This window comes from Dendrobates tinctorius, unplaced genomic scaffold (assembly GCF_039654945.1).
Source record: "Dendrobates tinctorius isolate UK_male_01 unplaced genomic scaffold, ASM3965494v1 ptg000005l, whole genome shotgun sequence".
Taxonomy (NCBI): Eukaryota; Metazoa; Chordata; class Amphibia; order Anura; family Dendrobatidae; genus Dendrobates; species Dendrobates tinctorius.
Genome location: NW_027361673.1, coordinates 36137035 through 36149902, shown reverse-complemented (window position 1 = coordinate 36149902; position 12868 = coordinate 36137035). Strand labels below are relative to the sequence as shown.

General features: G+C 44.5%; 1 protein-coding gene across 2 annotated transcripts in view; it reads right to left on the bottom strand.

The window, feature by feature from the left end:
• Window positions 1-12868, bottom strand: part of TOPBP1 (DNA topoisomerase II binding protein 1) — a 165259-nt gene that overhangs the window by 113972 nt on the left and 38419 nt on the right. For both annotated transcript variants that reach the window (XM_073569494.1, XM_073569500.1), the window contains exons 3-7: window positions 4178-4312; window positions 3921-4064; window positions 1653-1834; window positions 1385-1578; window positions 394-570 (exon numbers count right to left, since the gene is read on the bottom strand). In XM_073569494.1, coding sequence (XP_073425595.1) covers window positions 394-570; window positions 1385-1578; window positions 1653-1834; window positions 3921-4064; window positions 4178-4312 — 832 coding nt within the window. The remainder of the gene's footprint in view (window positions 1-393; window positions 571-1384; window positions 1579-1652; window positions 1835-3920; window positions 4065-4177; window positions 4313-12868) is intronic.

The following is a 12868-nucleotide window of genomic DNA, read 5'->3' as shown; positions in this document are numbered from 1 at the left end:
GTATGCTGCCTAGTTTAGAGTGGTCTGTACTGCAGGTTAACAGCAAAAACCTCAAATAAAGCGATTTAGAAAATAATTTATACTAAGTCTCCACTATAAGTTTTTCATTAAACAGTTAAGGTATGCTTTAAATCAAAGGAAAACGTTTGCACAAGAAGCGGGGTCAGGTTAAGGCAAGTTTGAATTTGAAATGCAGAATTATAGCAGACAGATGTTTGATGTAAGTAAACATGTGTTGTCAAATTTTCACCGATGGCTAGGGAAAGCTTGGGAAACCTCATTATATGAAAATAAATAAATCAGAAAAACAGATGACAAAAACATGCAAAAAGCTCAAAACCTGATGAAAATCAGATTCAGAATGATTACAAAATGGATCTTCAGTTTACCTACTTTCTATTTTGTTGGTACTTGTTGGGGTGGAGGTCTCTGGCATAGTCTTTGAAGAGAACACAGGATCCATCTTATACATGCTCTCATCCTGACAAAAACCCCGCTCAATACTGTCAAAGAACCACTGGATTGAGACACACTGCACATTCCATTTTCTGGCACACTCGTACTTCTGACCTTAATAATAATAATAAAAAAAAATAATCAACTAATTATGTATTACAGATTTGAAACCAATTACATAGATTTATTCTATCAGGGAGAGTAAATCCTGGATAGCGTAGAAGCAGTAAAAATAAGAAAATCAGGAACAAGTCGAACTCTCCAAATTCAATAACATCATCCTAACTATTGTACCTATAAAAGATGTGAAAAATAATGTGCATGATTTGGGGAGATGCAAATCTTGACATGAGCCCTGCATACACCTGCTACGGTATGACATGAGCTGAAGAGACTGCAGAGCGAGTGCGAGTATAGGGGATGCCATTATAAATTGGAGACATTCATTCCTACGTCAGTATCTTAGAAGAGAGTGTGACACTAAAGGTACTGTCACACTTAGCGATGTACCAGCGATCCCGACCAGCGATATGACGCGGTCAGGATCGCTGGTACATCGCTAAGTGGTCGCTAGTGAGCTGCCACACAGGCAGATCTCACCAGCGACATCGCTGGGGACGGGGGTCGCTACTTACCTGTCCCACTAGGCGATCCTGTGTCCTCCCGCCCGGCTCCACTCTCGTCTCTCCACAGGAAGCGCCGCAGGAAGATGATGACGAGAAGCGGTCCTGGACGTTCTCGCGCGATCAGCGATAACCAGCGGGGGAGCGGTCGGAGGTATCAGACACAGCGATATCGCTAGCAATATCGCTATACCATCACAAGTTATAGTGATATTGCTAGTGATATCGCTTAGTGTGACAGTACCTTTAGCCATACACAGTAATAATGGTTAATCAGCTAAGGTTCCTACTAAGAACAAACATACCTTTGGCCTCATGCACAATAAGATGTGTGGACTCGTTCATTTTGAGCTGGCCAGTGTATTGGCCTCCATGAAGTGAAGAAAGTCTTTGAACCTCCTTTCTGTCCAGACTGCTTAATCCAGTCACACAGATGGTACAGCCAAGGAAGATGGGACATAAATATTCCTCCATGGCGACATCTGTGTGGCTAATTATCCTTTCAGACAAAAACAAAAAGTTAGCAAAAAAAAATAAACATAAGGAATGGAATAGCCATTTATAGGTGGTTACCTCTGCTGTGATCTCTCCCAGAGGGCTTTTACCCATGAAGGCAGAAGAATAGGCTTCTTTAGACTGGCTGCTACAAGATATTTTTTGCTGCCAACCTCCCCAGCAATTAGGTGACTGACTGAAACATTAAGGTCTCTGTAGACACAACCACCCATCAACTGCACACACTGATGAACTTCTTCCTATAAGCAGAGCAATTTATTAGGAATATGAAAAATTACCTTAAAACGGGTTGTCTGACAGTCTTTTTTTCTTTTTACAGGCATGGGTTCAATTAAAATAAAAAAAAAACAAAACCAAAAAAAACTGTGGTATACTCCCCTTACAGTGTGGCCCTGTGGATCCAGGCCACCCCATAGGTCTGCATCAGTGGCTCCAGAAACAATGCCTGCCTCATTAGGACTGCTGCAGTGGTCAAGTGACTAGAAGAGCACATCATCTGAGCGATATCTCAAGCTATTCTTGTCACCTGAATGTTGCAGCAGTCCTTTGATCTCTAAACTAAACAGGCATTGCTTACAAAACCAGGTCAGAGCTATGAAGCGGCCTGCCTTAAAGTGGTTCAAATATCAATACACTGACCGTCCCTTCCTAAACAAAAAACAGGTGTGCACAGGTGTTCACTAAGAGAGCCATCTCCAAATATAACCAACAAATAAAGTAGCACTCTGTAGCACTATAGCATGGAAACATTAAATATATGACATTTGAACTGCATTACTGGTCTAGAAAACTGGAAAAATTGAGAATACTTTGCAGATATATTGGCCACTCATGTGTACTCAGCAGCCATGATAAGGCAATTCTGAAGGGTTCCTGGCAAGCAAGCCATTTAAAGTGTTGAGGGGGGTTGAGTGTTACAACTCAACCCCCCCTCTAAAAGAAGAGAAACTAAACAAAAACAGAAATGTCTTATCAAACAGGTGACACTTTTTCGTCTCCTCTACATAAAATCTATTATTGAGGATGAGCTCTTTAACTCAGACAATTAATTGGACGTGTGAAATAAGTAGCGATGAGCTGATTAATTTGTCCAGCATCCTGGTCAGTGGTACCTGGCAGCTACATGGAAGACTCACGAATCTTACTCTTCGGCATCAAGAGCTGCCCCAGGGATGCAGGAAGTTAAGAGATTCGCAGAGCTCCTGTTTAGCAGCCAGGTACTATTGACCAGGATGCATTCTTCATGCTTTCATGTCATTTAATATAATTTTGCTACACATTATAATTACCTGGACCAAAAGAAATGTTGTGCGCTCAGTGCTTTACAAACTAGACTATTCTTCTAACATCCTGCCCATATTTGGATTACTGATTTTCCAGCAATGATCCTTCTACTCTTCCCACAGGGCATGTGTAGGATTTGTACCACATGAAGGAAGGAGGAAGTGAGGGAATTCAATCATGCGTCTATGGGTAGGATACCGGCAGGATTTGCTAGACGTCTCTTGACCCAGGTAATTGTAATAGGCTGCACCAATTACTGATTTTTGCAAAAATGCAGGAAACTTTTGCTAAATAATGGGCATATTGTGAATCAGTACGAAAAGAGACAAATGCAGCACTGTTATTAGCTTAAAGGCGGTAAACCCTGCTAACATGAAGATTTTACTGCATTGAATATGAAATACCTACTTGGCTAATTTTTGGTCATGTTGGGTTTCTTCACTAGTCTTATACCTTTGTAGTCTGTCTGCAAATAGTTAAATCTGCCACGTCAGCAGCTCCACCAGATCTATTATACCAGGCACACAGACGTTTGGGCCTTGAGTGTATAAGTGTACATAACAGGGTCCAGGAAAAGCCCACACAATTCCTCCCTGTGAATAGTGCCTCCGACTTGTCACCTACAGCCTCTTTGGCATTCTGCACACATTGACTATAACATATGTAATACTAGTGCAGCTTATGCTGTTGAGGCATAATGTCTCCTTTGCGGACTATGGATTGTGCTACAGCTAAACGTGAAATGTTTAGCCCCCCTCTTCTACCCTAAAACACCAAAAAAGCATGCACAACAGTATGACTGTAACCCAGTGACATTGCTATGTAAACATGGGCTATGCTACATGTAATATTCTGAAAATTACAGTATGTCAGACGCAGCTAGGTGAGGGAGTAACAGATTCCAAAGCATCAATGTGGCAGGAAATATTTATGAAGTCAGTTTACAAAAAATGTCTCATTTTGCATCTCGGAAGCAAATAAACCAACTTTCAGGACAGAAGTCACCAATAGTCTTATAACAACTGCTGAAAGAACACTTACCCTGGATTCTTTGTCAAGACTTGTGCATGAAATTGTGATATCAGCCATTGCCATGTTGAAGACGGGGTATTCAGCTCGGGGAACACATCTCTGATGTTTCATGCAGAATATAACAACTTGGGGTCCAACTATTCTACAACCAAGCTGAAGCAACAACTGTTACTAGAGTCATAGGTCAGATTTACAATATCGTAATACACATCGAAGAACAAAATATTAGAAGAGTGTAATAGGAGACACCCATGAAGATGACAAACCTTCTCGAGATGGTTAAAAGCAGCACCACTAAACGGATCACATATGTAGAGAGACTTGTCTTTTTCTTTTAAGCTGAGAGCTTCTTTTTCATCAATTAAGTGGAGATATTCATCAGACTGAAATGCCTTGATTTCCTGTATCAACACAGAGAAAAAACGCAGTCAATAGCTACGGCTACTACGTCTAATGGCAGGAGACGAAAAAAGAACAATGGAGAGCATGAAATTATATAACAAAAAGCAAACCACCTCATAGCACATTTTCATACATATATCATGTCAATCACGTTTGGATCCTACTCTAGGTATGTTAGGAAAAGCCCTCCATATAAACGGCAAATTTATTAGGCTCCATTCACGAAACAAAACCTAGAAGAGTGTCAGTCCATCCTCTACTCGGCCAGTAGACCCTTAGATTTGCATTTTCTTGCACTGAAGTGTAGTAGACTATGCCATTTTACCATTTTGTACAAATACCATAAAATAATATATACCAGTGTGCTTTGTCACCCATGCGTTGATTCAGTCGGGGCTTCCGTCCAGACTCCCTGCAAAACGGGATTTGGGCGTATGCCTCGACAGGTGCATAGAATGTAATGATGGCGACAATCAATGTGCGCTCTGTCGTGCATCATTTTCAGCTGTATACTCTTACTGGAAGAGGACACCCAGACAGTCTAATAAACCTGGGTGTCCGCCAAAAGTAGGCATATACGCCCGAAAATGATGCAAGGCAGAGTGCAGCATTATAGTCTATGGTCCAGTTGTCGCATCCAACCGAATCCCATTTTGCAAAGGGTTCGGACGTATGCCCCAACGAACACGTAGCAAACCACAGTCAAAATTACTTGCTGTACATATCCTTCGGCTTTTGTAACATCTTTTAACCACTTCAGGCTTAGAAAGTCAAGAAATGGCTAAAAGAACAGTCCTGACAATTCATCAGATGAGCTCCGCGTATGGCATTATGTTGCGTTTTTGCCCTGCGTTTTTGACAGATGAGTGAAGTCAATGGTGAAAAACACATACCAAAAACGCATAGAGAATTGACATTCTACAGATTATTTTCTGCATCAAATCAAGTAAAAAATAAGCAACGTGTGCAAGAAACTGCAGGTTTCTCATTCACTTTGCTGGCATCAGGATTGCTTCAGGCTCATCTAGAAAATCTGCAAGGAAAAACCGCACAAAATTTGCAACGTGTACACATAGGGCTGTGGAGTCAGGTGTTCTGAAACGCGCGTTGGGGCGGGCACGTGGATCCTCTGTCTGCCGGCACATCAGGTGATGTTTGTGCCAGATATTACATTATTTCTAATTGTGATAATGTGTTCAATTTGATACTATTTAGGATATTTGCTGGCTTGTATTCATTCTATTTCCATAGCTTTTAAGATATATTATTCTATGAATACGTTCACCTGCATTAGAATTGTGTTTTGATCCCGACACCCTATATAATCAGGGCATTCATGGTCCATTGTGCCCTTTCTACGTTTGTGGATGACTACTGGTGTTTTAGCATTTGATACTGCTTTCTTGCCCTGCTATAAATAAAGCAATTTTATATATTGGACCTTTGGTTGTCATTTGGATTTCTTCCTCCCCCCTGACCAATAGGCAAGTGTAAATAAATGACTAGCTGTAATACCATGAGACAAGATGTACATGCACGTCGGAACACAGGAGGAGATGCTGGAAGTGCCTCAATGCACGTTTCACCTGCGTGGCCTCGACAGGAGGTGTGGCTAATATTAAAATGGTGGGTACTAAATAGTGGTAATGGACAGAGTCCAGCTAATAGGTGCGCTACCTGAAATATTATTCCGCCCATTTGATGGGGCAACCCGGGACATGCCGCACGTGATTAGGCCAATATTTACTAGATTGAAAGCCATCATTCAAACCTAAAGACTGCATCCATGACTACAATACACAGAGTTCCAAATTATTATGCAAATTGGATTTAAGTCCTTCAGATGGAACCTGAAAACCCATCTCTTCATGAAAGCTTACAGCCTGCAATAACCATTTCCGGGACGTCCACCTGACAGCACCATGGAGGACGTCCTCCTCCTCCTTACAGGGACAGGAAAAGCATACGAGAGGTTAAAAGGTCATGTCCCACCCCCTTTCCCTCAGTGTTTTTCCTGTCCCTGCATGGAGGGACACACGAGAGACCGCTGTGAACTTACCGGAGGGGCTCAGGGGATCGTGCGGCCAGTCCAATCCTTCTCCTGTAAAGAGGTCCCGGGGCCGAAACTCCCCGAGGGGGAGTCCCTCTGCTCCAAAGGCCAGGAGCAGGACGACGCTCCTGGAGGGAGCCGTTCCTCCCTGTGGGAGGCTCTCGGGTCCAGGATACACCGCCATAGCAGGCGATGGTCGGCTTCCCGTAGGCGGCTGGCCGAGCGGGCACCGACAGAAAGACAGCGCGGTCGGCGCAGGAACAGGAGGCTGCCTTTCAGCTCCTGCAGTCCGCCATAGCAGGCGGGGGTCGGCTCCCCGCAGGCGGGTGGCCGAGTGGGCACCGGCGGCAGGAGAACAGGTGCAGCCCGGGCAGGAAGTGGAAGGAGGCGACCTATCGCGAGAATTTGTGCGTCATGTCCGGTGACGTCTCACGCTGGGTTTGAATTCCAGTGCGGGCCCCAGAGGCCCACATCGCTCTGGAAGCACAGATCTCACGCAGGATGGAAGGAAACGCTCCGGCAGTTTGAGGGGTAAGTGCGCATGGCGCAGACCACCCTCCCCATACCCATTTCTGTAGCCCGGGACTGAGACTGTTACCCCTCTGGGGTGAAGGACCCGGCTAAAGCCACCTCCAAGTCGGTCCGATGCCCTGTATGCAGGGTAAAGCTGCCAGACACCTATAACAAGACCCTATGCGGGCCTTGTACCTCAAGGGTCATAGGCGAGGAACAACCATCCCTCCTTTCCGAGATGAGATCATTGATAAAAGAGGAAGTCCAGGCCTCTAGAGCCAGCCTCGCACGGCGTCAGTCCCCCAGCCCAGGGCCGAGCCGCAAACGCCCAAGGTGGGAAGCAGATCCACTTTCGGAAGCAAGCCCTAGCGATGAGTCCGACTTCCGTGATTCAGATCAGGAGGAAGAAGGCGAGATCCCGGGGGATAGACAAGATCAGGGCAGGAAGTAATTGTTTAGACTGGAGGACATGGACGAGTTGGTCCAGGCAGTCAGAAATACTATGCAAATGGAGGAAATCGCTAAACCGCAGTCCAGACGGGACTTAATGTTTGGAGGACTGGTGGCTCAGAGACAGATGGTCCAGGAGGAGTGGAAGGAGGCAGAACGAAGGTTGATACTCTCCCGAGACTTTAAGAATAGACTGCCTTTTGATCCCGAGGAAACACGGGCATGGGACGAAGTCCCTAAAATAGACGTTCCAGTAGCCAGGGTTACCAAGAAGACGGCCATCCCATTTGAGGACTCGTCAAGTCTCCGAGACCCGATGGATAGGAAGGCGGACGTCTTGTTAAAAAGAACATGGGAATCGTCGGCGGCTCATATTAGGGCCAACATAGCAGCCACCTCGGTGGCCAGGTCTATGTTTTTGTGGATGGGGCAGTTGGAGGAGCACCTAACCAACAAGACCCCTAGATCAGAGATCCTAGCATCACTTCCCCTTATGAAATCGGCCACGGCGTTCCTGTCGGATACGTCGGCGGAGTCAGTGAGGTTTGCAGCCAGAAACAGCTCCCCATCTAATGCAGCCCGAAGAGCAGCCTGGCTTAAATCCTAATCGGGGGATAACACCTCTAAAACAAAGCTATGCGCCATCCCCTTCTCGGGCCTGAGGGTATTTGGTCCAGCCCTAGATAACATTCTAGAGCTAGTGTCCGACAAAAATAAAGGGTTCCCAGAGGAAAAACCCAAGTGGCCCCAGTCCTTTTGGAGAGGCTCCTTCTCTAGGAGACAGACTGACTTCAGGGGTCAGGCTAGGTCCAATAGAGACTCATATAGGAGCTCTTACAGCCAAGGTGGGAGGAACAAGGGTTCCCTGTTCACGTCAACATCCACATCTAGGAGGCAATGACGCCATAGGTATTGGGGGGAGACTGCCACTTCGCAGCAAACTGGTCCCGTATCACCCAAAATCAGTGGCTCCTCAGAACCATCGCAGAGGGCTACAGTATAGAGCTCTACTCTCCTCCCCCCGACAGATATATTGCCCCCACCGTTGTCCAGGCGGACTCCGCAATGTGGACGGATCTTCTGGACATGGTCAACTCAAAAGTGATAGTACCAGTTCCCCCGACGGAAAGAGGAAGAAGGCATTACTCTTCTCTGTTCTTGATCGCAAAACCATCCGGCGAGGCCCGCACCATCATAAACCTGAAGCCACTAAATGCCTGGGTCAGGTACAAGAGATTCAGGATGGAATCAATCCGATCCGCAATACTCCTAATAGACAGGGACGCAGTCATGCGCACCCTAGACCTAAAGAAGACATACTATCAGGTCCCTATCCATCCCTCATCCCAGAGGCTACTAAGGTTTGCGGTCAGTTTGCCAGCCCGGACCTGCCACTTCTAGTGCCTTCCATTTGGGTTAGCTTCAGCTCCCAGAATCTTTACAAAGCTGGTGGTGGAGATGGTGGCCTACCTGAGGGATCAAGGTGTCGTGATCATTCCATATCTAGATGACTTCCTACTGGTGGCAAGATCAGAAGAAGCGCTCATTCGAGACAGAAACAGAGCAACGACCGTAATGGAGTCCCTCGGCTGGGTGATCAACTGGACAAAGTCGGACCGCAGGCCAGAGACAAAAAGTATTTCTCGGAGTCCTTCTAGACTCGGCCAGCAGACTATCCCGGCTACCCGAGAGGAAGCAGAGATCTATTCAGGCCAGGGTTGGAGACCTGTTGGAGAGGCAAGGCTCCATAAGAAATGCAATGGAAGTTTTGGGCCTCATGACAGCCTGCATCCCATGTGTCCGTTGGGCGCAGTTACACTTGAGATCATTACAGAGGGAGACCCTCGCAAAGTGGGACAGAAGGCAGACGTCGCTCGACAAACCCCTATGGCTGCCAGAACGGGTGAAGAAGTCCTTACGGTGGTGGACACAGCCCAGAAACCTTCAGGTGGGCGTACTATGGACAACCTCTCCATACGTGGTAGTCACCACAGACGCCAGTACGTGGGGATGGGGAGCCCACATAGGAGGGAAGATCTTCCAGGGAAGATGGCCAGTAGTCATCAGGACCAGATCCTCCAATTTCAGAGAGCTCTACGCGGTCTGGGAAGCGCTGCGGCGAAACCAGGCGTTACTAAGGAATCGTCACGTTCGCATATTATACGACAATGTAACGGCAGTGGCATTCCTGAAGCACCAAGGAGGACCCAGACATCAACCAGTGCAGGCCCTGGCGGGAAGAATATTCGCTTGGGCAGAACGGTCAGCTCAGTGACCGCAGTACACTTAGAAGGTTCCCAGAACGAAGTAGCAGACTACTTGAGCAGACAACAGATCCACCCGACGGAGTGGGAACTGAACGGGGAAATCTTCAACCATCTCTGTCAGCGTTGGGGGACCCCCAGTATAGATCTATTTGCAAGCCGAAAGAACTCAAAGGTCCCCAGATTCTACTCCTTGAATCCGGCAGATCATCCGGAGGCCGTAGACGCCCTGAGCCAGATTTGGGGAGAACACCTCTCTTATGCGTTCCCACCACTGGCTCTCATACCAGCAGTGCTCAGGAAGATACACAAGGACCACGCAAGAGTGATGTTGATCATTCCATACAGGCCGAGGAGGAGCTGGTTTTCCCTGCTAGGAGCCATGGCAGTAGGAAATCCAGTCGAACTACCCCTGTGGAAGGACATCATTCACCAGGGCCCGATCCACCACCCGACCCCAGCAAGACTCCACCTATCGGCTTGGATCCTGAGAGGGACATCCTGAAGGCAAAGGGGTTGTCGGATCAGGTCATATACACCCTACAGGCCAGTAGGAAACCGGTGACATCCGCAATCTATCGAAAGATATGGAAAAGATTCTGTCTGGAGGGTGGCAGGTCCGATCTCGTGGCAGGCACCCCTGACCTCCCTAGCATACTAAATTTTTTGCAGTCAGGGTTTTGCAATAGGGATTATAGTAGAGGTGACCTTTTTGGATTTTACCCAGTATTAGCCTGCATTTTTTCGGACTGTGCTTTTTTTGGACTGAGCAATATACCACCATTGGAATTCATCAAAGCCTATTAGGAGAGGAGTTGCTATGTGCTGAACCCAAGACTGCCATTATCGCCCATGGTATGAACAGTAACCTGGATGGTCAGTATGATGTCTTCTCCCTGGTGACAGACGCATTTATGTACATTGGGCAGTGAGACTGGTTGTATTCTTTAGACTGTCATACAGTTTTTACAGTGAGATATATATTTATAATACACCCCCACAGTTATTAAGGGGTATCACTACTATTGTTGCATATAGACGTGTATCAAAATTCTTTGGCATTTATTTTGCTTTCTTTAGAGAGAGTGGTTTCATGTGGGTATTACTAGCGCAAATTCCTGATTTATTTTTAATTGTTTTAACATCCAGACAAATAGTTGGCATAGTCTGTTAATTTGCAGCTGTTATACCCCCACACAGCGCCGTTGGTTGTTAAAAATTATTTTTTTATTTATGATAATTTGCCACTATTTCAGCCAGGCAGCTGGGTTTTTATCTATTTTTCATTTATTTACTGTGTATTTATTTGTTTATTTTTTTCATTTTTTTTCATATATTTATTATTTATATTGTTTACCCTTTTGAGGTTTTAAAAATGACTAATTTGTGGTCAGATAGGAAGGAAAGGATCTATAATATACAGAAATTCTTTCATTTACCACAACAAGATTCACCCATTGTTTCTACAAAAGAAGATCTTGATTTGATTATTAAAAAACTAAAGTCTTTGGAACAATACTTAATTAAAGAAATGAGAGATCTGTGGGAAATAGCCACATTGGAGAGCTATTTATCATTTAATTGCATACCCCAAGGTTTAGTGGTCTATAAGCCCTTAACAGGTGATATAGGTGATCCAGATACTAAATTGGAGTGGGACGCTATGTTTGAGGATTTTTCTAAACGCACCGTGTCATTTATAATAGAGAAGAGAAAAACTGGCTTGATGACGATCCGCCAGGAAATCTCTAAACTCTTTGAAGATTTAAAACCTCATGAGTTACATCCAGAAATTATTCATTTATCTAACAATATCAGAAAAAGGATAAAATCCAAGGAAAAAGAAATTATAGAAAGGAAACGTAGAAAATTCGGGAGGGATTTTATGACTGCTGGTAATATTCTGCACAAAGACAGTCATAACCCCCCATCTAAATCCCCCAGTTTATTGGTAACTCTTGATGAGACACAGGGGGTTGAGAATTCTTTTCTATCTTCAAGTGACAGATTTTCTATACACTTAACTTCCAATTTTGAGCAACCGACGAATAGTGCGATTGTTGAGAACAATAACTGTATGGATTCTAATATAGAAAATATGAACAATGTAAAAGACCCCTCAGCTAACTCTACACCGCTGCCTTCAGTTAGCACACATAATATGTTTTCAACGTTAGGGAATATGGAGATGGTTGCTTCAAGTTTCGGTCAAGAGCAGATTTACCAATCGCCTTTAATGAAAAAGACAAATAGCAATAGTGCTACATGTATCAAAGATCCTAAGAGGGCACAGCTGAAAACGAAGCAAAGCCATCTTCCGTTTTTTCAGTTGGCCCAAAAAAACCGCGCAAAAGAGGTTGTAGGGGCGGGAAATCTACCAAAAAAAAGAATAAACTACCATCATCGCAAATAACTCTTCCTGCTCCTCATCAACAAAAAAATTTTAATCTCAGTGATCATACACTTGGGGATAATGAGATTTGAAAAATATGCTCCTAGTGTAGGATTCAATAAATTTCAGGCATTTGTTGGTATTAAAATGTTTATGAGAAAATTGGCCATAAAAAAATATTACATTAAAAAAAGACTATCCGGTACTGATTCGGTAGATCAACCAACTACAGCAAATGCATACATACATACTGGATTAAGAAAAAAATCCAATTTTAATCCTATTCAGGAGTATTCTGAGGCATTTGATGCCTTTCAGAATAATGTTATACAAGATATTAGGAAGGTTTCAAACAGGAGGTGCAACAAATTTAAGCACAATCTGTCAAAGGAAGAAGAGAAGGCCATTAGACAAATACAGAATAACAAAAACATCACTATTAGGCATGCCGATAAGGGGGGTGGTATCGTGATTTTGAACACGATAGATTATCAAAATGAAGCCTTGCGGATTTTAGGAGATACACGGACATATCGACTAATGGGAAATGACCCTTCAGATTCCTACATTAAAGAAATGGGTGAGCTTATAAGAAGTGGCTTTGAAAAAGGCTTTCTAAATAAGCAGGAGAGGGATTTTATTAACACCCCATTTCCAAGGGTTCCATATTTCTATTACTTACCAAAGGTGCATAAGAACCCAACTAACCCACCGGGAAGACGTATCATATCAGCCATAGGGGGTCTCACATCCAATTTATCGAAATATGTGGACTGTCATTTACAAAAATTGATTCCCACTCTCCCTATGTATTTAAAGGACAGTACCCATATTCTGAAACTTTTAAAAAATGTGGTGTGGCAGGACCACTACATTATGGGGACCC